This window comes from Sceloporus undulatus, chromosome 2, assembly GCF_019175285.1.
Source record: "Sceloporus undulatus isolate JIND9_A2432 ecotype Alabama chromosome 2, SceUnd_v1.1, whole genome shotgun sequence".
Classification (NCBI taxonomy): domain Eukaryota; kingdom Metazoa; phylum Chordata; class Lepidosauria; order Squamata; family Phrynosomatidae; genus Sceloporus; species Sceloporus undulatus.
Genome location: NC_056523.1, coordinates 287236835 through 287261863, shown reverse-complemented (window position 1 = coordinate 287261863; position 25029 = coordinate 287236835). Strand labels below are relative to the sequence as shown.

Genomic DNA, 25029 nt, shown 5'->3' with positions numbered 1-25029 from the left:
TTTGATCTTGAAAATTGAACTAATCTATAGAAAATAAATATTAACTGGCGAGCCAGTGTTGTGCAGTGCTATGAGTGTTGGACTAGGACTTCAGGCTTGAATCGGACTTAGCCATGGAAACCCACAGGATGACCTTACACAAATTACTCTCAGCCTTAGAAGGAAATAGCAAATCTCTGAGTACATCTGGACAAGAAAACCCTATGATAAGATTGCCATAAGTTAGAGTCCACTTGAAGACACATAATAAGAATAACACAAAGAACCTTCTGTACAACACAATACTGCTATGAAATGAGTATATATAACCTGCTGTATTCAACTGTTATGCTCAAGTTAACACCCACAGCATGTATATAATCACCTAAAGTCAAAGTCCAGGATACAACCAAGTTCACCTTCCTCATGCATGGATGCAGATCTGAAGGACTTACAGCAGGCTTTTTGAAAAGGTGATTACTGTCAATTGTTCTTGCCTATAAAAACAAATGTGATAATAAACCATTCCTTAAAATACTCCAGGTTTATTTTTTCTTTCTACTTGCAAGGTGCATGGGAAAAAACATGTTTTTAACAGCTTTGACTATTTTTTTGTAATTAGTTTTTAAAATTAATCTTTTCAGTTTTAACACAACAGGAATAACAGCACTTCTATAAAGACAAAAGTACCATGTTGGGTCAGGAGTTAAGACACGGACTCTGAAGATTGCAAGACTGGCAGGTCAGCAGGTTGAGACCCAAGTGCTGTGTGACATAGTGAGTTCCCGTCACTAGTCCCAGCTTCTGCCAACCTAGCAGTTCGAAAGTATGCAAAGTGTAATTTCATAAATAGGTACCACTTTGGTGGGAAGGTTACAGCATTCTTTGCAATTCTGCTGACCATAGGACCATCTCTGACGATGTTGGCTCCTTTGGCTTAGTAATGGAGATGAGCACTGCCCCTATACTCAGGCATGACTAGACAATTTTGTCAAGGGAAAACATTGACCTTTTCACCTTTACACAGCATAAGTAGAATGATGTTTCATTGTTGTTGTTTTCCACCTTAGAGTCAGTCTCAATCCATGGCGAACCTGTAGATGAGACATCTCCAAGACTCCCTAAGCTCCATTACTCTGCTCAGGTCCTGCAAATTCATATCCATGACCTCCTTAATAGAGTCCATCCATCCAGCAGACTGGAGGAGGGCAAACATTGTCCCCATCTTCAAAAAGGGGAAGAAAGAGGATCCCAACAATTATCGTCTAGTTAGTCTGACATCAATACCAGGAAAGATTCTGGAGCAGATCATTAAACAGAGAGTCTGTGAACATCTAGAAGGCAATGCCATAATCACAAAAAGTCAACATGGGTTTCAGAGAAACAAGTCATGCCAGACAAATCTGATCTCTTTCTTTGATAAAATTACCAACTTGGTAGATGAAGGGAATGCTGTGGATATAGTATATCTTGATTTCACTAAGGCCTTTGACAAGGTTTCCCATGACATTCTTGCAAACAAGCTTGTAAAATGTGGACTAGACAAGGTAACTGTTACATGGATTTGTAACTGGTTGACCGGCCGAACCCAAAGGGTGCTCAACAATGGCTCCTTTTCATCGTGGAGAGAAGTGACCAGTGGGGTTCCACAGGGCTCTGTCCTGGGCCCAGTGCTATTCAACATCTTTATCAATGACCTGGATGACAGAATTGGGAGCATACTTATCAAATTTGCAGATGACACCAAATTAGGAGGAATAGCTAATACTCCAGAGGACAGGATCAAAATTCAAAATGACCTGAATAGACTAGAAAGCTGGGCCAAAGCTAACAAAATGAAATTCAACACAGAGAAATGTAAGGTACTGCACTTAGGGCGAAAAAATGAAATGCATAGATATAGGTTGGGAGACACATTGCTGAATGAAAGTACATGCGAAAGGGATCTAGGAGTCCAAGTAGATGATAAATTGAACATGAGTCAACAGTGCGATGCAGCAGCTAAAAAGGCCAATACAATTTTAGGCTGCATCAATAAAAGTATAGTGTCTAGATCAAGAGAAGTAATTGTGCCATTATATTCTGCTCTGGTCAGGCCCCACCTGGAATATTGTGTCCAATTCTGGGCACCACAATTCAGAAAGGACATTGAGAAACTGGAGCGTGTCCAAAGGAGGGCGACTAAAATGGTGAAAGGTTTGGAAACCTTGCCCTATGAGGAGTGACTCAGAGAGCTGGGGATGTTTAGCCTGGAGAAGAGAAGATTAAGAGGTGATATGATAGCCCTGTTTAAATATGTGAAAGGATGTCATATTGAAGAGGGAGCAAGCTTGTTTTCTGCTGCTCCAGAGAACAGGACCCGGAACAATGGATCCAAGCTACAGGAAAAGAGATTCCACCTGAACATTAGGAGGAACTTCCTGACAGTAAGGGCTGTTCGACAATGGAACACACTCCCTCAGAGTGTAGTGGAGTCTTCTTCCTTGGAGGTCTTTAAACAGAGGCTGGATGGCCATCTGTTGGGGATGCTTTGATTTGGATTTCCTGCATGGCAGGGAGTTGGACTGGATGGCCCTTGCGGTCTCTTCCAACTCTATGATTCTATGATTCTATCTAGCATGTGGCCTTCCTCTCTTTCTGCTTTCCTCCACCTTTCCTAGCATTATTGTGTTAGTACAAATATGAAGTTGAATGTTATATCAACACATTGTGTCATAGGTGTTTCTGGGAGGCTGAGTGGGGGTGGGGATACTATAATTATTAAGACTGATATAACTAAAAACCATGTCTTTAAAAATGTGCATGTAGTTTTGTTTATTTCTGAAAGCCTTAACCTGAGATAGGAATTTCTTCATGAGGTCTAAGATCTAAACTTTATTTCTTCAAAGGTTTATCCCTGTCTCCAGTTCTGGGCAATTACTTGCCTAACTGTTAGGCACAAAAATATAACTAGGGGCTCTTTCAGTTCAGTTACAGCACTATACTCCAAATGAAAAATGAAATGAAATACATTTGGCCCTCCGTTGTTGCGGGGATCTGTTCCAGACTCCGCCCCCTCCCCCCGTGAAATTGGAGGCTCACATATATTCAAGCCTCATAGGCATGCTGCCATTGGAAATAGCGGAAGATGCCCCTCCGCAGATATTCAAGGCCGTAGATCCCAGATCTGTAAGTTAGAAGGGGCGACTGTACTCCACTTTAACTATCGTGGCAACACCTAAGGTCCTGAGATTCTGCAGTTTAAGGAGGGGTACTTAGGATTCTCAGCCAGGGAGCTCTAGTGCCTCACCAACGTACAGACCCCAGGATTCTGTAGGATGCTGTTAAAGTGTTATGTAGTGTGATATAGCTCCAGGTCTTTACACAACAAGGGTTCATTCTTACAAATAAATATCAGGAGATCTGAAGACATTGACTGTTGCATAATGATGCTGATTTCATCAAAGCTCTTGTCCTCCAAATTGTATATTAATGTATCAGACCACTAAAGTAGGTCACCATCCCTGAAAAAAAATCTCCAACATATTAAAATACTTTTTATTTATATGGGATAGTCTATCACAGGGGTAGGCAACCTGCGGCCCGCGGGCCAGATGCAGCCCGGCAAGGCCTTGGGACCAGCCCCCGCCCGGTCCTGCTGCCGATTGCTGCTGGAGCCTTTGGCCTCTTGCGTGAGGGCATGGGGCCTTTGGCCTATCAGGAGGAGGCGGGCAAAGGGGGGCAAGCGGCAGGCAAGGGGGGCAAGCGGCAGGCAAGGGGGGCGATTGTCTATAGAAGCCTCCAAAACATGTATTTATATTAACATTTTAAAAAAAATCAGCAATTTTTTTGGGCACATCCTCCATTTTTTAAAAAAACTCCTCCATTTGAAATTTTTGTCCTACATTTGTCTCGGTTTATTTATGTATTTAATTTTTTAAAAAATTATTCAATTATTTATTTTTTTGGCTTCGGACCCCCAGTTGTCTGAGGGACAGCAACCCGGCCCCCAGCTCAAAAAGGTTGCCTACCCCTGGTCTATCAGGAGTATTAATATCAACAGCAAAGGAGCTTTAACCCATGTTATCTATTTTTTTGTTGAGTTCGATTTGACTGAGATCCCATGTTTCTTCATCAGTAGTAGTAGTATCTCCTTTTTTTGGTCTCCATTATCAATATTTTCTGAGAGTGGTTTTCTTCACTTCTGCTTCCTTATTGTAATAGTCTCTGGTCTTCAGTGCTATGCATCTGGTGATCTCAACCATGATGGTACTATACAGGTATCACTGCATAGTAGGTTTTGGCTGTTACTGTACTTGTGTGTCCAATTTGTTAGCATAGAATGTTTTAATATGTGTGAACATTCTTGATAAGTGTAATCCTGAAAGGTAGACCATTATGTGAACAATCATAATGACAATACTAGAAGGTCCAAAAGGTTGGAGTTAACAAATAGAGTATGGGCAAGTCCTACTCTCCACTCTCTCAGCCTCAAGGAGAGATGACAGGTCAGGCAGCAAACCTCTTCAGAATACAATCTTGCCAAGAAACCCCAGGATAAGTTTGCCTTATTATGGTCTCAAAGTGCTTTTCAGTTCTAAGTCTCTGGTACCACAGCCATTCTGCAAACTACAATTTCCACATCCAGGCAGGGTTGCCATAAGTCAGAAAGGAGTTGAAGGCACACAATAGCTACAACAAAAACAACAGAAGAGGAGGAAAGAAAAGAAGAAGGAGGGAAGAAGAGGGGGCTGGCTTTGTGGCTAGAGCATTGGAGGAGCCAGAATGGCCCTGCAAACCCAGTGGGAGACCTTGGGCAAGTCACACTCTCTCAGCCTCTTAGGAGAAAGTAAAGGCAATCCTCTCCTCCTTTGAAGAAACTATGCCAAGGCAACTCTACACAATTACAACAGAAGAGGAGGAAGAGGGGAAGAGGAGGAGGAAGAAAAGGAGGAAATAATAATAATAATAACAACTTTATTATGGCCCTTTGTCCGGCACAATGACAAAATCCCAATTTAAAACACATGATAGGTTCATGTGCAGGCAGATTGGAGAGTATAAACAAATGACAGTCTATAAAAAGCAAGGATAGGGCTGCAGGATCAGGCAAAGACACAACAGGCAAAGATACAACAACCCCTGGGTCCTCCAGGGAAAAGAGGAGGAAAGAAAAGAAGAAGGGGGAAGAAAAGGAGGAGGAGGAAGAAGAGGAGGCTGCCTTAGATGGAGGAGAGAGACGCCTGGGGCTTTTTCTCCCTCCTCCTCCTCCTTCCCCCTTCCTCCTCTCTCCCAGAAACCATAGCCACCTGCAGAGCAGAGAGCAGCCCCAAAGGAAAGGCAAAAAAGCAACGGACTTTAAAGGGAGTCCCTAGTGCCTGCCTTTTGCCTTTGTGCTGAGCAGCCCTTGGGGACGGAGGAGGAGGAGGAGGACGGAGGAGGAGGAGGAGGAGGAGGGAGGCTGCCAGACCAGGAAGCCCCTGCCATGCTCCTTCTCCTTCTCCCTGGAGGCAGCCATCTTGGCTGAAGAGGAGGAGAAGGAGGCGTGACTAAGGGGGTCACATGGGGGGAAGGAGCCAATCCTGCCTTCCAGGCAGGCAGAGCTTGTCAGTCAAAAGTCTTGACTGGAGATTGACAGAATCTGGCCTGGAGTCAGCAGGAACCCGGGAATGAAAGGGCAAAACGGGCGGGAAACAGTTTAAACCCTCCAATCCGTGAATTTCACGGGGGCAGCCGGGTTATGGCAAGCCTACTTTGTGTGTGGTTGGTACAATTTTGGTTTTCCAAGGCTTTTGTTATCTATTGTTGCTTACAATTTTGAGGATTTAATTCACTCTTAACATACTAATATAAGCTTTGGCAGTGCTACTGATGTGTTTAGAAACCTGTTTTAGGTTCCTTTACTGTCTGATATACAGCAATGGATTAACTAGGACTAGGCCTTTTTCATGGTGGTCCTAAAGCTCTGGAAGTCTCTCCAAGATGAAATACATGCCGTTGCTAGTGTTCCAGCAGCAAGTTAAGGCTATTTGGGAGCAGGACATTTGGGGTCTTCTGATCTGAGGAAATACAGTGGGATGTTTTTCTGCTGGTGTGTGTGTATATATAGTAACTTTATTTATTCTACAGTTTTACTGTTCATTTTGTTTAACTGAGTAATTGCTTAGTGCTGTAAGCAACCCTGAAGTGCATTTGCATGTAAAAAGTGATATAAATACTATAAACAAACAAAAAGGGACTCACAGTTGTGCCTTTCTAGAGCATTGTCTGATACTATAACTTGGATCCAGAGTACAGCTTGTTATTGTTTAAGGCTACAACTTCCTGAATTCCCTAAACTAGTATAGCCATTGGTTGTGGGATTCTCCAAGTGTGGTCCCACAAAACTGATTTTTCCAAGCCCTGATCATTGTTAGCCCATCTGCAAATAAAAGGAGAAGGGATTCACATGAGATGTTGCAGTTTAGGGGAGACTCCTGTTCACAGCTGGGAGGGGGGGGCAATTTTTCACCAAGTGGGCTGCTTAACTGGCACATTCTTCTATAATATTTTCCTACTCTTTAGAGCAGATTTGGGAATTGGCTAAGATTGGGGCAGGGAAACTGGAAAATATGGTAATATTACCCCATTTCCCTTCCTCCGTATTAGCCAGTGTTCAAAGATCCAGCACATCAAGTACAATGAGCTGTAGACATTAGGAAGCAGAGGATAGTTTTCAAAATGTGCATAATCTTGCTGCCTCCGATTTATCCTGTGCTGCCTTAATACGTGGAGATGAATATTCACAAATCAGCAAAGATCTGAAAGACCACTGCAAAGATCTGGAAGGCCTCGATCACCTCATCCAGTCCTTTTGACATTTAGGGCAAGGGACATGGTTTGCATCTTTCTGGGTCCTATTACATCCTATCCCACAACTGTTGATTGGGTTAATATCCCCAAAAGTTCATGCTAAAATAAAAACCAATTAGTTGTAGAGGTGCTGCCACATTCCCCTTCCTCCCCCTTTCTCTTCCTGTTTTTAGGCATTCCTTTTTCTTTATTCAGGAACTTTAATCAGTGAACGTAATAAAATATATCCCTTTGTTTTATATATTTAACTTTCTGGTATCAGGACAATTCTGTCTGCAGCAACCAATAAAAGCAATTAAGAATCAAATTTCCTCTCTAGACGTCACAAAAAATAATTTGCTATGCAGATTTGGTTTCAGATTCCAGTTGTCTGTGGTCTAAGTAAGCAGGAATGCACATGTGCACCGGCTGTGTTTCACAGTAAGAGCGGTTTCATTTGAAGTTAATGAAACTCAAAAGAAATACAGTATTGCAAAAGTAGAAAGTAAAACAAGTAAAATATTATTTAAGATGGGCACAATGAAATATCTACAAAAGTTGACATAATATTTCTGAATTTAGAGCTACCAGAAGTATCTTATCTACCTTTAACAGTTCATTAGCATTACAATGATGTCACAGGAATTTTTAGTTTCATTGTGCCTTCAATTAGCACTGCATTGAAAGCAATCTTTATAAATTATTGTAAACCGCCCTGAATCCCATTTTGGAAGACAGGTTGGATATAAATTCCATAAATAAATAAATAAAAATGTAAAAATGCTATTTCAACCCATTGTCCTAAATACATACTATCTTTCAGCATTCGGGTCCTGGTTTGTTTTCCCACCCCCAAAAAAATACTATATTTACAGAGGTCGAATCTAGTATTCATCCACTTAAAATGTAAGTCATCTTTTCTTGGACATTAAGTGGTTTTGTTTTGTTTTCTCCATTAGCCAAACATTTTTAATCACAACCTTTTGTTGACACTGGAATGGATTGATTTTTATACTTCCATAAAACATACTGTATGTTATCTCATAGAACTCTGATACAAAGCTAGACTGTGTTTGGAAACTGAAGAATGTTGTCCTTATAGATACGTGTTATCTATTTCATATTACCAGTGACTGTGTGCCTTAGAGACTACAAAGGAAACTGATAGTTATAAAAAGATTTGATACCGTACAGTCTTTCCTCAGGCATAATAATGCTGCTTCTGACATTACCAGTTCAGTTCTTATTTCTCTTATAGTGTTGACAGCTCCTTATTTCTGTAAACAGACAGATTGCCTCAATATAATTGCTTTATTAACATTTCAAGCAAAATTATACATATGACTTGAGGGAGTTGGATGTAATATTTGGGTTATTACCTTGAAAAGCTGACAGACTTAGTTAACTACTACACTAGTAGTTTCTACAGACTTGCAATACAAATCTTAATAAAAATCATACAAGAAATAAAACAATGCACTATTTGCTATTCCCTTGTTTGGGGGAAGGTGCAGTTTTTAAAATAAAAATGCTGCCTAGAATTTTATCCCTCATCTTTACATTATCAGTTGGAGTCCCAACATTAGTTTTTAATACAATCTGTCAGCAATCATTGAGTAAATGTAGAATATTTCAGATTTCAGAATTCTAGATAAGGGAGACTCAACCTGTACAAGCAAATTTTCTGATCTAGTATATGGCCTGAATTAGCTAAAACATGAATAGAATATATGGTGGTTTAGCATGACTCCATTATGCAAGTTTTTATATTGATTGGGAAATTGCGTGTGGACTACAGATCCTGATTAACATACCAAATAATGTAAAGGATATAAATTATCTTTATAAAATAAATTACAAACAAATAAATCAAAGTATGATTAGTTTTCTTGAGTTGGTGCAAGCAGTTAATTTTACACAGGCCTTTCAGAGATCATATTAGATTTAGGAAAAATATTTTATATCTGATAAAAATATTGTACAACTTAAATCAATCAAAAGACTGTTCACTGATAAAAGCCCTGTATTCACACATTCACTGGGCCTTTGGAAACAAGTTTCGTTAACATTAAGCTTATAGTTTAAATTAATATCACACTACACTGTTACAGCATTATTATTCCACTTTAACTGTTATGTCTGCCTCCTGTATAATAATGAGGTTTTTAGTTTAGAGAGGCCTAAGGGCTCTCTGGCTAAAAATTCTAAATGCCCTTCCCTAAACTGGAAATCCCAGGATTTCACAGGAGGTAGCCATCACAGTTAAAGTGGAATAATAATGCTATAACAGTGTAATATGACACAGTTTGTACATATATAAAATCTTAAGCTGATTTGATTGATTTCTGGAGTAACTTTTTAACTACAGGTCTTGGCACAATTCAGGTTCTGCTGTATATATAAAGCTGTATACAACTTCCAGGCTCTTGAAAAGACTTTAGCTAAGATTCTGCATAGGGGAATGTATGTCTGGCATACAGCTACCATACATCTCTTGGTGCAACATCCCCCCTCCAAATGCATCTTTTCAGTGTGCAGTTCCCCCAACACCACTATTTATGTGCTGGTGGATTGCAGGGGAAATCAGCAGAAATGCATCCAGCTATAATAACATCATTGCCACAGACCTCCCAGAGGATGCCTGTCACATTGCAGCTGCTGAAAATGTATTAGTTGTTCCATCTGCTTTTCACTGACATATCTTGGGGTATTTTAGTCATTGGGCAGACAGAACAGAATTGCAATCTCTGCAATGATGGAAAAATGGGTTAGGATGGCATATATTTGACTCAGATGCCAACCCTACGCTAAAGCTAGAATCATCCAAGCCATTGCATTCTCCATCACCATGTATGGATGCAAGAGCTGGACAGTGAAGAAAGCAGATAAAAGAAAAATCAACTCATTTGAGATCTAGTGCTGGAGACAGCCAAAAAGACCAAGTAAGTCCTTGAGCAGATATAACCAGAAATCTCTCTGGAAGCCAAGATGAGGCTGTCATATTTTGGCCAGATCATGAGAAGGCAAGACTCATTAGAAAAGCCAATAGTGCTAGGAAAGTTGGAGGGCAGTATTTATTTATTTATTTACATTATTTATACCCCGCCCTTCAGCCCTAATGGCTCTCAGAGCGGCTGAAAGAGAAAGAATAGAAAGAGAGGAAGACCGTATGCCAGAAGGATAGACTTAGTCAAGGAAGTCACTGGCCTTATATTTCAGGACCTAAGCAGAACAGTAGAGCACAGGCTGTCTTGGAGATGTCTCATCCATAGGATCACCACAAGTCAGGGATGACTCAAGGGTTAACAACCTATCCAAGCAAATTTTCTGGCCTGGGTCTTAAGATCTTCATGAGAGGCCTTGCCACTTTGCTATCCTTATAAGCATGTTTGTTTTGGAACTTTTTTGCAAGAGAGGCTATGATGGGTCTCTAGCAGAGAAAGAGTTCTTTAGTCAATAAGGCTTCAGGCAATTGATTTGCTGCTAAACGGGGTCTCTTAAATGGGAATGCTGTACCTTATTCTTGGTGTACCATCCAGCCGTACAATTCTATGATTCTATAATGGGCACAGGGATCATTTTCCAATATGAAAATGGCCTAAAAGGACCATCATTTAAAACACTATAAAACAAATTGGCAAGAGCAGAGAATTTTTGTATAACTGCTGCCAGAATCCCCCATCTTTCATGGCTGCTGGACATGCTGGGTGGGAGTCTCTGGGAGCTGTAGTACACAAATGTGGCTTCTCCACATTGTGGATTTCTCTTTTGTTGTTTCATAACATTCATTACTAAAAATGCTCTTTTATCCATCCAGTTTTTAAAATATGAGATACAGTTAAACTATGGTGCCTGCTAGAGTTGTTTTGAAATAAGGAATGCACAAGTGTTACAAATTAAGTAAACAGGAAATGCCTGTAGCATCTAGACATCTCTCTCTGTTAGCAAATTAAATTCTTATTGTCTTTTATTTGTTTTTGTTTAGCAGGTCCCACATTGCTTAATTAAGAGAATAAAGTTTCAGTGTAAAATTAGTAACAATAAATCTCTTTGGATATATACCAGTATCTGCTGCTTCACTCCCAAATTTACTTCACAAATTCTTAATGAGTTTCACAGAATTCTTCTCGACTTCCACTATTGTAGGTCAAAGAGGTGTGCGTGTGCCTTGAGGTTGCCTGTCAACTTCTGTCAACCCCATGAATTTCATAGGGTTTTCTTGGGCAAGGAATAATCAGAGGGGCTTTTTGCTAGTTCTGTCATCTGAAACATAGCCTATGGCACCTGGTATTGGTTGGTGGTTTCCCATTCAAATACTAAGCAGGGCTGGTCTTGCTTAGTTTCCAAAATCAGATGCTATCTGGTGCATTAGGGCATTTAGGCCATGGGACAAATAGATACTCGATGGTTAACTGCAATACCTTTTCCTTCCTTTATGAAAACCTATATGTTGGGGAGAGAGATGTATCTGACTGTCCCTTGAACATAATTCCCACAGTGCTCTTCATTTGCAAGGAAGTAAGAAACTTATTTTCTTGCAGTGAGGAATTGGGAGCAAGAAACATGAAACAGTGGGCAATTGACCATCTGGAAAAAAATAATGGGCAAAACGCTTTCTAGAAGAGGAGCTCTGTTAGTCTACTGCAGCAAAAACCATTTTAAAAAAACCACCAGAGTCTCTGTGGCACCATAATGATTAACCAATTTCATTATGGCAAAGTGGGTCTTGGCTCACAAATAAAATGTATAAAAATGTATTAGTCAGATGATATCAGAAGATTCTTTGTTGCCTTTGGAAGAAACACTGGTGAAAACAAATCTGGATACCGAGGAGAATGTAATTTGTAGAGGTCAGTGTAGGCAGTATAGTTGTATATTAACCACTGTAAAATAGATTCTTATTTAAGAGGGACCTACTGTCTTGGTGTAAGCGAAACTCTTAGGAATTACACACAACATAGAACTGAATATTGCTAGTGGAAAGCAAAGCTGTAGGGAATAGAAGGAGATTCAAAAAGCTTCAGGCATTTTAAATGAACCACATAATACCAGTTATCTCTGACTACAGAGATATGATAAATGCCACTTCTCAGGAAAAGTGCTCATACAATTAAGTCTGACATTTACAACATCAGCTCCCTTTCCCACCTCTATAAAAGACAAGTAAACAGCCATGCTATTTTTCACAGGATGCGTCTGTAGGACTAGCAAAAGGTGGAATAAATATAAAAAGCACCTGCCACAATCTCTGAAGACTTATCCATATGAAAGAAAAACCATCTTCATGCTCAGGCAATGAAGATATTGGTATGCCTCTGAACAAATATCCCCTTCCTGGGCAAGATACTCATTCTGACTTCATTGTCGTGACTAGGTTTCTAGAACTAGCAAGGTTTCTGAATAACAGCAACCAAGAAGGGAGTGAGTGAGTTTATGTACACTGTCCTTTGTTATAATAACCATTGCACATGTACATCATACAACCATAGGAGGAATTTCTCCCTACAATCCCCAATATGTACTCTGTATGTGTGTATCACTACTCATGCTACATTCCCATGACAGCTGCCTTTGGTTTCTAGGAGTCTTCTCCACCATATAACTCAAAATAAAATACAAACCAGTCACTCCAGCCTACACAGAGATGCATACAGAGGGAAATTATACTAAAACAGCCTCCACACAAACAAGCAGAACATCTAGATTAGTGTTGGCGAACCTTTTAGAGACCAAGTGCCCAAACAAAACTGTTCCCATACCGGATGTCACCCGGTGCCAGGGAGCAGGACTTGCAGGGAGATGGGATGTCCAGGGGGCAGGACTTCTGTCTTCTGGGGGTGGGACCTCTGGAGGCGGGACTTTCCAGAGGCCTGGGAGGCTGGTCAGGGGAGAGGAACAGGCGTGTACCTGTTTCTCCTCTTCCCTCCTGGGCCTTCAAGTGCCTCTCTGGAGACAGCATAAGACCCAGGACTGTGGGGGAAAGGAGGAACAGGAGCATGCCTGTTCCTCCGCCCCACCCTCTTGGGCCTTCAGCTGCCTCTCTGGAGATGGCTGAAGGCCTGGAATGGCCAGAAAGAGGAGGAACAGACATGTGCCTGTTCCTCCTTTTCCCCACCCTCCTGGGCCTTCAGCTACCTCTCCAGAGACGGCTGAAGGTCCAGAATGGCTGGGAAGAGGATAAAGAGGCACGCACCTGTTCCTTCTCTTCTCTGCACTCCGTGTGCTGTCAAAAATGGCTTCACATGCCATCTCTGGCAAGCGTGCCATAGGTTCCCCACAATGGATCTAGTTAATGCACAAGAGACAGAGAACAATGCAGCTTGAGTGACCTCATGCTCCCTTCTTTGCATCTCATTTGTGTCTTTTCTCATCTCCTTCCACACCAACAATGTCTGAATGTTTCATTGTGAGGCTTTGTGAAAGAAAAGAGAAAAGACTAAATGACAAGAATAAAGAAGACAAACCCAATGTACTTTGATTAAATCTTAGTCAGGGACACACTAAAACAAGAACTGTGGATTTCCAAGTGCTTTTGATAAACACAGAAGTCTAAATCCAATTAACACTAGTAAGGAGAAAATCTCAACTGGTGCAGTTGTTCTGGATTACACAGTTTTCTAAGAGGTTCTGCAAAAGAACTGCACAAGTGTTTATACAACTACTTCCACAACTAATTGCAATCACCTCTTCTGATAACACTCTTGTGCTCACGGTGAAAATGCAAAATCACTGGCACAATGAGCTTTATATTAACACAATGCCATACTTGGATATAGTGCAGAACATGTTTTTTTTTACAGTGTCATTCACTAAGAACATAATCAAAGTGCACTGGACCTAATAAATAATTTTTGCTCCTACCACAAGAACACATCATAATCATTATCATCAAAAATGTAAGGTTTCTGCCAGCCCTCAGATCCTATTTGTTTGTAATGTTAAAGAGCACAATCGGGGGGGGGCGGGGGGGGGAATGCTAACAACAACAGCTGAAATATATTGTATAAATAAATAATAATGTAATGCAGCTCTGGTTGACTTTCATCATGCCACAGGGTTTTTTTTTAATTTAAATAAATATTATACATAGATTAACATCAAAAGCGTAGCAAACTAGATAGGAGGAAATTGCTTTGTAAAGCTGGAAAAGTATTTTGGATTTTAAACCATATCTTCCATTTGTTATCATATAGATTAAATAATTGCTCTTTTATACACTGCTATACTTTCTATTGTTCGTACATTCCACCTTTAGAAATTGTTACTAAATTTATATTTTTTCTCAGTATGCACTCACCATTACAAATATATCTATAACCCTTTTTAAAAGTATACTTTGATATAAGAATAATAGACACTAGCCACAACGAGGCATGACTAAGCCTATTGAATTCAAGGGCTTAAATATACTTAACTACATACTGATTTTTTTTCATCTGTCCCATTATTGCACTGCACAAAGCTTAGTCATTCAATAGCTGTTGAAATATAGTCACACACTGCAGTGAAAACACCAGTGGTCTCATAAAAGACAGAGTTTGGTATTTGCAGACTCAAGACTTTGCCTCATCAGAGTCTTGCCTCATTAAAAAAATAATTTATATTCTCTGTGCAGAATATGGAGAATCATATGCATACTTTCTTAAGAAAGTGATTATGAAGGCAGCAATATTTTGCACCATATTTTATCTGCATCCAACAAAAGCAAGGTTTTTCACAGCTGAAGCTCAAGAAAAACATTCATGACTGAGTCAGAGAAATGGAGCTGCTACATCATTGTTACTCAGAGGCTTGTGCAGCCAATTCTCATACTCCAGAAGAGTCAGGTTGTTAGAATGCCATTGACTGTTGTTTCCTTGTAATCATCTAAAAATTCACTAGCTGCTTTATCTGCTCAGTTTGTAATGACTGTCTCCTTGTCAAGAGAGTCTTACTTTTGAAATCTTTAGGGTAAATGGGTGCTGTTGGGATTAGGGGTTTTTGTCCACAAGAAAACGTTGCATTGATCTTGTAAATATCAGTAAATGGTGGATGAGGGTTCACATTTAAGGGAGGGAGAAAACCAGGTCTAGCCAAGGCACTGTGATCTGATCCCCGTCTCTCTAAAATAGCATGATTTCTCCTACTCAAGAAAGTAGGAGGCATGTTTTCAATCAGTTCTCTGGAACTAGATGACAGTGATGGGGAAGGGGAGAGAAGCTTTCTTTTCCCAAGAAGCAATTTGCTATCTTCTGTAAGGGGGCCTATGCTAGTTGTTAACTGTGAATCAGAACTGTAGTGATTTGCCCCCAGATTTCTCCTTTGTACAATGCTTTTCAGTGTTGACACAAAACTTGTTTGACCTGAATCTGGATTCTGCTCAACAGGAACTTCACTTCGATTTGGCTCACCAAATAACAAATGAGAATTTATCTCATCGCATGACATTTTTCTTGAAGCAGTTTGCTCAAAGTTTTTCAAGAAATTAAGGGTATCCTTTATATCAATGCTGTGATGTCTAGTGATAAACCTCTTAGACAGGGCTAGACTATTAATTTTAAGACACAATTCTTCTTCAGGAGTTATATCCTGAAGCTCTTTTTGTAAAGATGATATTTGATTCTGTTCTGATATTGAAGTAGTCTTCATCCAGGGTTCGGAGTATACATGCTGCACTTGAGGTCCTGTGTGTGTTTTCCTTGAAGGAGAGTGTGGCTCAGGTGAATCTTCCTTTCTTCCAGAATAACTAGTCTCTTTAAAGTTAAAGAGAGCATTTTCTTTCTGATTTGAATTTGTTGATGGAGATGGAGATGTTTTAACTTCTACATCTGATGGAGAAGTGCAAGAACCTGGAAACTGAGATTCATCACTATCCATTGGAGGTACATTTAAATACTGCCTAGTTCTTTGTTTTCCAGATGGAGATCTGTCTTTCGTAATGATTATTACTTCTTTCCCTTTTGCTTTACAAGCATCTAAAAGAACTTTCAGGGTTTCTTTATCTTCTGAGTTCACTGAGTAAACAAGAACTGAGTTGCCAGAATGATCTTGCAAACTTACATCTGCACCACTTTTAAGTAGCAAAGAAATTATTTCAGGGCCAGCTTTCTGTAGGCATGCATGCATCAAGGCTGTTTTTCCAGTTTTGTCCTGGATATTTGGATCTGCCTTATTTTCTAGAAGATATTTAACCATTTTTACTTTGCTGACACTTTGGGGGTCCACATGGTTTGTCTTACAAGCAACCATTAAAGGAGTTTCACCACGGTCATTGCTTTCATTGATATAGGCTCCACCTTCTAATAACAATCTTGTGAGACGCAGTCTTCTGTGATAAACAGCTTTTATCAGAGAATTTCCATCAGGTGAAAGCTCTACGGTTTCCTCCATCTTCTCTGTTTTTGAATTGAAGACTAAGGTTGTTCAGAATGTTACCTAAATTGGAGAAAAATTAAACATAAAGAGATTAAAAGAAATGTCTGTCTATCTGTCTAATCATCTACCCACCCACTAATATATGACAATGGGAAGATGAAAAAAGCCTCTGTTAAATATCATAGTCTAGAATATCATAGTCCAGATGTTTTAAAAACTTAAAATCATATTTTTGTCTACATGTACCAATATCTTTTCAGATGAACACCAGATTTCTATTGATCTGACAACAAAAGCTGCAATATGCATTAAACAAGTACTTTGAGTGTTGGACTAGGACACTGAGAGACCAAAGTTCGAATTTCTATCCAGTCATGGAACCCCACTGAGTGATCTTGGGCAAGTCTCACATTTTCAGAGACAATGGCAGTGATAGTTAGCTAATTCTTATTAGAACTGTACAGGAGGAGGCATGGTAAGCCCCTTTTGAATGTCTTTTGCCATGAAATCCCTATGAGACAATCTAAAATGAAACAAGAGACAGTGCCAAAAGACTCCCAGGTCAGAAGGCACTCAATGAGCCACTGGGGTAGAGCAGTAGTGCTATGTGACTAATTGTTCATTATACTTCTGTTTTATTTTATATGTTGTAAATTGATTTTATTGGGTTTCTGTACTGTAATAAAGAATTTAATTTAATTTAATAGTGCTGTGGCTAACGAAAAAGCTGGATTCAAGACAAAAGAATTACCAACTGCTCATGTACTCACAGGTGAAAGGAAAGTCCAAAGCTGCACAACACATATGACAGGAATATGGCCAAATCATATCAATAAGACTTCAGGGAAAACATATCAATACAGTGCGCCTGCGTTATATGCGGACGTGCCTTATGCGGCTTCCAGCATATGCTGGAAGCCGTGCCAGAAGAAATGGCTCCGCATGCCAGAAAGAGTAATGGCGCATCCGCCGGTGACGTGCACCTGCTGCTGCCACTGCCACTGAAAGCACGAGCCCCGTTGGTTTTAATGGGGCTTGAGCTTATGTGGAATTTCCCTTATGCCGGGGAGGGGGGCAGAACAGATCCCCCACGTAAGGGAAGGGACTACTGTATAACCATAATCCAAGTTTATATTCCAATTACAAAAAAAAAAGAGGAGGAAACTGAAATATTATGTTCCTGAGTCCAGAAGGACATGAAAACAGGACATGTTGGTAATCACAGGTGATTTGAATGCAAAGTAGGAAACAGAGCAGAAGCAAAAATTGTAGGAGACTTTGGCTTAGGATCAAGAAATGAAGCAGGACAGCAAATGATTGAATTTTGTGAAGGCAAAAGCGGTCTTCAGGCAACCACAGAGGGGGCTGTATACATGGTCAATATGGAAATCAAATAGATTACATAACTGGAAACAGAAGACAGAGAAGCGCCACTCTCTCTGCAAAAACATGACCAGGAGCAGATTGTAGCACAGACCATTAACTACTAATATCAAAAATGAGAGAAAAGCTAAAAAAAACCCAAAACCATTAAATGGATCACTGTGCCAAAATACAGCCTCAAGGACATCTTGGTAGAATTTAAAGATAATGTAAAAATAGATTTACACCATTAACCCTAATTGATTAGGAGCCAGAAAAACTATGGACTGAAGCTAGGGAGGGTGTGAAGGAAGAATGCAAAAGGACATTATCTGCAACCAAAAAGAATGAAAAGCCTTACTGGATGACAGATGAAACTCTTCAAGCAGTTAAGGACAGATGAGAAGCAAAAATAAGATAGAAATAGGTTAAGAACCTCAAAAGTAACTGTTCAATTACTTGTGCTCAGGAACTAAAAGAATTACTATAACAACCCATGTGGGAAAAAGAAAATTACAAGAAAAAAGGTAGAACAAATGACCCTTCCCACAAGATCTAAGAAATCAAAGGGAAAATTAAAGCAAGAGTGAGGATGGCATACAACAAGCAATGGGAACACACTCCAGGATGAAATAAAAACATGATGGAAACAATACACTGAAGAACTATATAAAAGAGAGGAAGGGATGACATTCATTCAAGAAAGAACCATTTGAATGCACAATTTTAGAAAGTGAGGATATACTCAAACGAACTGGGAGAAATAAATCACCAGGAACAGATGACATACCAATAGAGCTGCTTCAAGCTACAGACAGAATCTATTCTAGTTCTAACTAAAATCTGTCAACAACTATGGAAGACAAAAATAATGGCCCTATATTGGAAACATTCAATATATATCCCAGTCCCCAAGAAAGGGCATACCAGGAATTATAGTAACCATAAGACCATTGCATTAATCTCCCATGCAAGCAAAGTGATGCTTAAAATTCTACAACCAAGCTGTTTACTGAATCTTAAGACACTGAAATAATTAAAGATTTCCTATACATTGACTCTGTCATCAATCAAAGTGGAGACTGCAGTCAAGAAATCAGAATAAGACAGGAAGAACAGCTTTGAAGGAACTAAACAATATCCTCAAGTGTAAAGTTATGTCATTGACTATTAAAGTCAGGATTGTCTATGCCACCGTATTTCTGATTTCTATGTACGGTTATGAAAGCTGGAAAGTGGGGGGGGGGGGAAATAAGAAGGCCATCAACTTATTTGAGATATGGTACTAGAGAAGAGTTATTCAGGTACCATATACTACCAAAAAGACAAACAAATGGATCCTAGAACAAAGCAAACCAGAACTATCACTAGAAGCCAAGACTAGCCTGAGACTATCATATTTTAGACATATCATGAGAAGACATGACTCACTAGAAAATACAATAATACTTGACAAAGTAGAAGGCAGCGAGAAAACTGGAAGACCACACTACAGGTAGATAGACTACATCAAGGAAGCCACAGCCCTGAGTTTGCGAGACCTGAGCAGGGCTGCTGATGACAGAGTGACATGGAGGTCTCCCATTCATACCTGGTATGTCTGTCTGTCTGGATAGTTGGAGTATAATGGCATGCTCTTACTATCCACAAAACATTTATTGCTTGTTGTTTATAGCTTTAAAAAAGTACTTAGAAAGATGTATTTGTGATAGAATGAATGCCTGTTGCCCTGTATTTCACAAATATGTAGATTGCAGACTTCATGTACTGTAATTCACCCATTTAATTATATTTAAACCATTACAGGATCCCTTTTGGCTGAGAAGCAGTTTTTTTTAAATAAACAAATAGATCAACTAGAAGCCTGATGCTCAAAGATGCTGACCCCTAAGATATATGTTAAGAAAGGGGAAGAGAGCCTTCAGGTTTGATCAGATCACTTGGAAGACAGAGTATCTCCCATGATACAAGCAACTGTCATGGCCTGCAGCTTCCCTCCTGTCCCCATTGCTCTGTAATTAGATTTAAAAAAACCCTTCCACTGGTATCAACAGATGGCATTTTAAAAGATTAATTTCTGCAAGGGAGAATCTTTTGGAAGCTTATAAAAATTGGTTTTAATATTTAATTTAATTTTAACTGAAGCCTTTGAAAACTTAAATTTCAGGGGGAGCTTTACTAGGGAAGAAAATGCTACTCTTTCCCAAGCACTGCAACACCTCTAGAAAAATCTCCATCTTGTACTGCATTTAAATTTGGAAAGGTTTCCACGGCTGCCACTGGGGCCTACAGCTTTGACCACTATTGGCATCAGCATTAAGAAGACAGGACAATAGCACCTGCTTCTAATATAATGGTTGACACTCACCAATGTTCATATATTATGAGAACTGGAAAAAGTGTTGTTTTCTTCAAAAATATTGTTCTCCATCAAAAGAGCACTGAACAGAATTCACTTACTATTTGTGAAGTGTCTACTCAAATCACTTTCGACAATAATCACCCTAATGCATTCATTTTATTTCATTTCTGTAGCCCTTGGATTAAAGCAGCTGAACATGTTCCTGAGCCATGCCACAGTTGTACAGCAGAACAAGATTGTTTTGTTACACTTAAGGTATTGTTGGGAAGCATAATAATCTCAAGCCACAAATATATCATTTCCTTGGAAGCAAGCAGTGTATTTGGGGTGATGGTGGTGGGAGAAGATGGGAACATTAATGTGAGGAGCAAAAAAGCTAAGCATCAGCTAAGATGATGAGTGTTAATGAAGTATCACTTTAAGAGAGGGTGAGGATTATGAGAGTTGTATTCCAACACATGTGGAAGGCCCCAGGTTTGGAAAGACCAGCATAAACATTTGTGGACTATGGTAGATGAGAAACATAACTTCTAAGGATGGATGCCTGTTTGACAAAACCTATTCTCTTTATCAAGTCAATAGTTATACAGTTACATTCATGTATATTCTCTCTTGGTCCTGCCATAGAGTTTTGCTTCTACATTACGTGGAACAAAATAAGCATCTTACTTGTTTTACTAGGCAGAGTGATATACGGACAGAGGCTAAAAAAAAAAAGATCAGGTGAGGGAAGCCATAAGTATATTGGTACCCTTCCCAAATCAAACCCAAGACCCACCTAGCCCAGGATCCTGTTTTTATTAGTGGCGAGGCAGATGTTTCTGGTAAGTCAGCTAGCAAAGCATGAAGCTGTAGCCTTGCCCGGTTGCTCTTGCTCAAGAGCCATGATTGCAACTGACTGCAGGGCTTTTAAAAGAGGCAGGAATTATTTCTGAGCTATAACATGACACTTCTAAAATGCGCATGTAAACTTGTATTGCAAATACCTTAAATCGTATACAGTTGCCATGTAATTTTACAGGGAGGAAGGTAAAAAATGTCTGCATTGAAACAAATGAGGATGTCCATATGAGCATGTGCTTGGGAAGCTGCAAAGGGCTCTGGGAGTTAGAGAAATGCATAATGCACTTACAATGTACTTTTAGGATGATAAACTTTTGGAAAACACAAGACATGCAGACTGCAATAATCTGAAGGCCAAGTAAAATTGCATCCAGAAGTGAGTTTATCTATTTTAGTAATTGGTTTGTCTTTAGTTTTTAATGCTGTTACACAAAAACAATCAAGGAAGCTGTGAACGGATAAAGAATGTTATTTTTAAAAGTTAAAAAAAGAACAAAAGGGTTCAAAATGGATTGTGACCCTGGAGTCTAGGGTTTGTATCCCAGCTGGACCATAAAACCCACTGGGTGACCTTGGGAAAGTCACACACTCTCAGCCTCAGGGGAAAGCAATGGCCAACATCCTCTGAACAAATCTTGCCAAGAAAACCTCATGATAGGTTCCCCTTAGGGTTGCCATAAGTCAGAAACGACTTGAAGGCACACAACAACAACCCTCATTCACTCCCAGCTTCTTTCTTTCATTCATTTTTATGCTGCCTTTCTCTCAAAAAAGGGACCCAAAACAGCTCACAAAGTAAAAACATTTTAAAAAACCTTACACTAAAAACTTGAAAACAGTTAAAAATCATCTAATACCCCACAAAATTGCCACTGAACTCCAGGAAGAAATAAGGTAAGCAGCTTTTAGTTAATGAAAATCTCTTGGTTAATGCTACTAATTGGTTAAATTATATGTTCTTAGTAGGTAAAGGTGAATGAAGTAGAACATTACATATACACACAACACAACACCTACGTTACACACACACACACGATCCCTTTTCAAACAAAAACCCACCAAACTGTGATACCTTTATTGGCTGCCCTCTGAGGCTGAGAGAGTGTGACTGTCCAGGGGAGGACTTGCAAAGTGTCCTCCCTTTGGAGCATGGCTAAGAAGCATGCATTGATAGTTCTATGAGCTTTTCTTCTGGAATGTCCCTCCCTTTTTCTGGAATGTCCTACATTTTGTGATGCCTTGCCCTCCTTTGTGGTCAGGGCACCTGGTCTGCCTGTTATATATAGCTTGAGGGGGCCCTTTCCTTCTCCACTGAAGAGCAAGAAAGGCACTGACTCAAATGCCAGGTAGAGCTGAAGGGGAGACGCTGTTCTGCCCTCAGGAACTGGGGAACCAGGCACCCTCCTTTTCCAGGACATCTCTTCCGCGCCCACCTTCTTTCCAGGAGGCAATTCAAAATGTCCAGGGTGACCATAGGTCCTCCTTTTCCAGGACATGTCCTCCATTCCCACCTTCTTTCCAGGAGGAAACTCAAAATATCCAGGGTGACCAGGCATCCTCCTTTTCCAGGACATGTCCTCCATTCCAACCTTCAGCTCAGGAGGAAACTCAAAATGTTCGGGGTGAACAGAACCTGTCCTACCTTTCCACTTTCTGTCCAAGAGGAATTCCAGAATGCCCTCCACCTGGAGCATGACTAAAGAAGCATGAATTGACATGAAATGTTTCTAGCACTTCTTTGGTCATGTCCTACATTCCAACCTTCTGTTGAAGAGGAAACCCAAACTGTCCTCCATTGGGAGCAGGACTAAAGAAGCACGAACTGATACTGACAGGAGTGTTTTCAGTTCTTCTTTGGTCATGTCCCAACATTTCTACCTTCTTATCCGGGAGGAATTCCCAAACGTCCTCCATTCGGAGCAAGACTGAAGAAGCATGAATTGATACCGATAACTCATCAATATCAATTCGTGCTTCTTTAGTCCTGCTTCAAAATGGAGGACGTTTGGGAATTCCTTCTGGAATTCAGGTTTGTTTTGGGTTATGAGCTTTTCGTGTTGAGCTTGTCTTTGGCCCTGTCCCTGCATTTCCACCTTCTCTTCTCCAAAATGTCCTCCATTTGGAGCAGGACTGAAGAAGCAGGGATTGATATGGAGTGTTTTTAAGGGCTTCTTTGGTCCCCTTCTGCTCCTCTCCTACACCTTTCCACCTTCTGCTCAGGAGGCAACTCAGAATGTCACAGCCTAGAGCTGGAAGAGGCAAAAGGGCCATCCAGTCCAACCCCATTCTGCCATGCAGGAACTCTCATTCCTCCATTCCAGGGTGATCAGGTGTCCTCCCTTTCCAGGACCTGTCCTACATTTCAACTTTCTTATTCAGGAGGGTTTCCAAAACGTCCTCCGTTTGGAGCAGGACGAAAGAAGTACGAACGGATATTGCTTTGAGCTTTCCTTTGGTCCTGTCCTCCCTTTCAACCTCCATTTGGAGCAGGACCAGACAGAATGGGTTTGTATTTGAGCTCCTCTTTGGGCACGTCCTCCATTCCAGACTCCTGCCCAGGAGAGGTCTCCAAAGACGCCCTCCATTGGAGCAGGACCCAATGGCATGGGTTGGTACCTCTAGGAGGGCTTGGAGCTTTCCTTGGTCCTGACCTCCATTCCAGCCTCCTGCCCAGGAGGGATCTCCCAAATGCCCTCCATTTGGAGCAGGACCAAGAAGCATGGATGAACCTGGCTAGTGCTAGGAGTGTCTTGAGCCTGGCTTGGCTCCTGTCCTCCCTTTCCCCCTTCTGCTCAGGAGCAGGGCTGAAACAGCAGGGCTTCCCCTGGGCCCCTCTCCTCCTCCTCCTCCTCCTCCTGCTGCTCCCGGCTTACCTGCTCTCCTGGCCAAGGCTGGCCCTCCAGAGGCTGCCGGGCGGCGCGGAGCTCCTGGGGCTGCAGCTGGGCTGCTGCTTCTCCCTTTAAGGCAGCGAGGAGCGAGGGGCTTGGGCTGGGATCGGGAAGCCCAGGAGGCGGGGGCTCAGGGAGAGGGGGGGCTTCAGGGCAGGGAAGAGGCTGGGGACGCTGGGCAGCTCTCAGGCGCTGCACCCCCACGGAAGGAAGAGTCTGCCTTGACCCCTCTTGGGTTGCATCCACACTGCAGAGATGATCTGGTTTGGTACCACTTTGGTTGCATCCACACTGAAGAAATAGTCTAGTGTGGCCCCACTTTGGTTGCACCCACACTGCAGAGATAATCCAGGTTGGAACCATTTTGGTTGCATCCACACTGCAGATATAATCCATCTCCACACCACTTTGGTTGCATCCACTCTGAGTAATCTGGTTTAACCCCGCTTTAACTGCCCTGCCTCCATACTACGGAATGCTGGGAATTGTAGTTTATTATGACCCCAGAGCTCTCTGACAGAGAAGGCTAAAGTTCTCACAAAAGTACAATTCCCAGGATTCCATGGCACTGAGTTTAAGTGGTGTCAAACTGGATTATTTCTGCAGCGCGGCTGCTGCCTTCCTCAGAGTGATGATGACTACAAATAGCATGCTCTAAAAAGGCAGTCTATGGCTGCATCGGCACTGCAGAAATAATCCAGTTTGAGACCACTTTAACTGTCCTGGCTGAATGCTATCGGATCCTGAGAACTGTAGTTTTGAGAGACCTTTAGCCTTCTGTGTCAGAGAGCTCTGGAGCCACAACAAACTACAGTTCCCAGGATTCCACAGCATGGAATCATGACAGTTAAATTGGTGTCAAACTGGATTATTTATGCAATGTGGATGGGCTCTTTAACTGCTATGGCTCATTGCTAAGGAATCCTGGGAACTGTAATTGGCTGCAGCACCAGAGTTCTCTGACACAGAAGCTAAATGTTTCAGAACACTACAATTCCCAGGACTCCTCAGCATTGAGCCGTGCCCATTAACACGGTGTCAAACCGGATTATTTCTGCAGTGCAGATGCAACCTGAGGAAGTAGACTCAAGGCTACATGAAAGGTCATGCTACAAGCTTCCTTCAGTTAATCTCAAAGGGGCTACTACATGATCCTTACTTAGCCTTACTTTGTGCATGCCTTTTTATTTTATTTTTCTGACAGAGAGGGGGCCACAAAAATTGCTTTGTGAAAGGCACTGTTCTCCGAATTCCCTACTCTCAGGTCAATGTGTAACTACTGGATGCTAGCCTTGTAGTTGCTGTATTCCATACACACACACCCAGGTTGCAAGCCTTTCAAAGCTGCTGGTCAGTCAGGAGCAAGTTCCACAGATGCAGACTTTCTCTTTCTCCCCCTCCTCTTATTTTCACACTCAAAGTGTTGTGAGC

The 25029-nt window shown here is 41.0% G+C and overlaps 1 protein-coding gene across 1 annotated transcript; it reads right to left on the bottom strand.

Moving 5' to 3' along the window:
• Nucleotides 1-13823: 13823 nt before the first annotated feature.
• Nucleotides 13824-23718, bottom strand: ANKRD34B (ankyrin repeat domain 34B). The gene is made up of 2 exons (XM_042453191.1): nucleotides 23584-23718; nucleotides 13824-16203 (listed from the first exon to the last, which is right to left on the bottom strand). The coding sequence occupies exon 2, from the start codon at nucleotides 16156-16158 to the stop codon at nucleotides 14656-14658; it is 1503 nt and encodes a 500-aa protein (XP_042309125.1). The 5' UTR covers nucleotides 16159-16203; nucleotides 23584-23718; the 3' UTR covers nucleotides 13824-14655.
• Between the last annotated feature and the right edge of the window lie 1311 nt (nucleotides 23719-25029).

Bases quoted from the DNA above. Each gene is read 5' to 3' on its own strand.
- ANKRD34B (XM_042453191.1), bottom strand. From the start codon at position 16,158: ATGGAGGAAACCGTAGAGCTTTCACCTGATGGAAATTCTCTGATAAAA.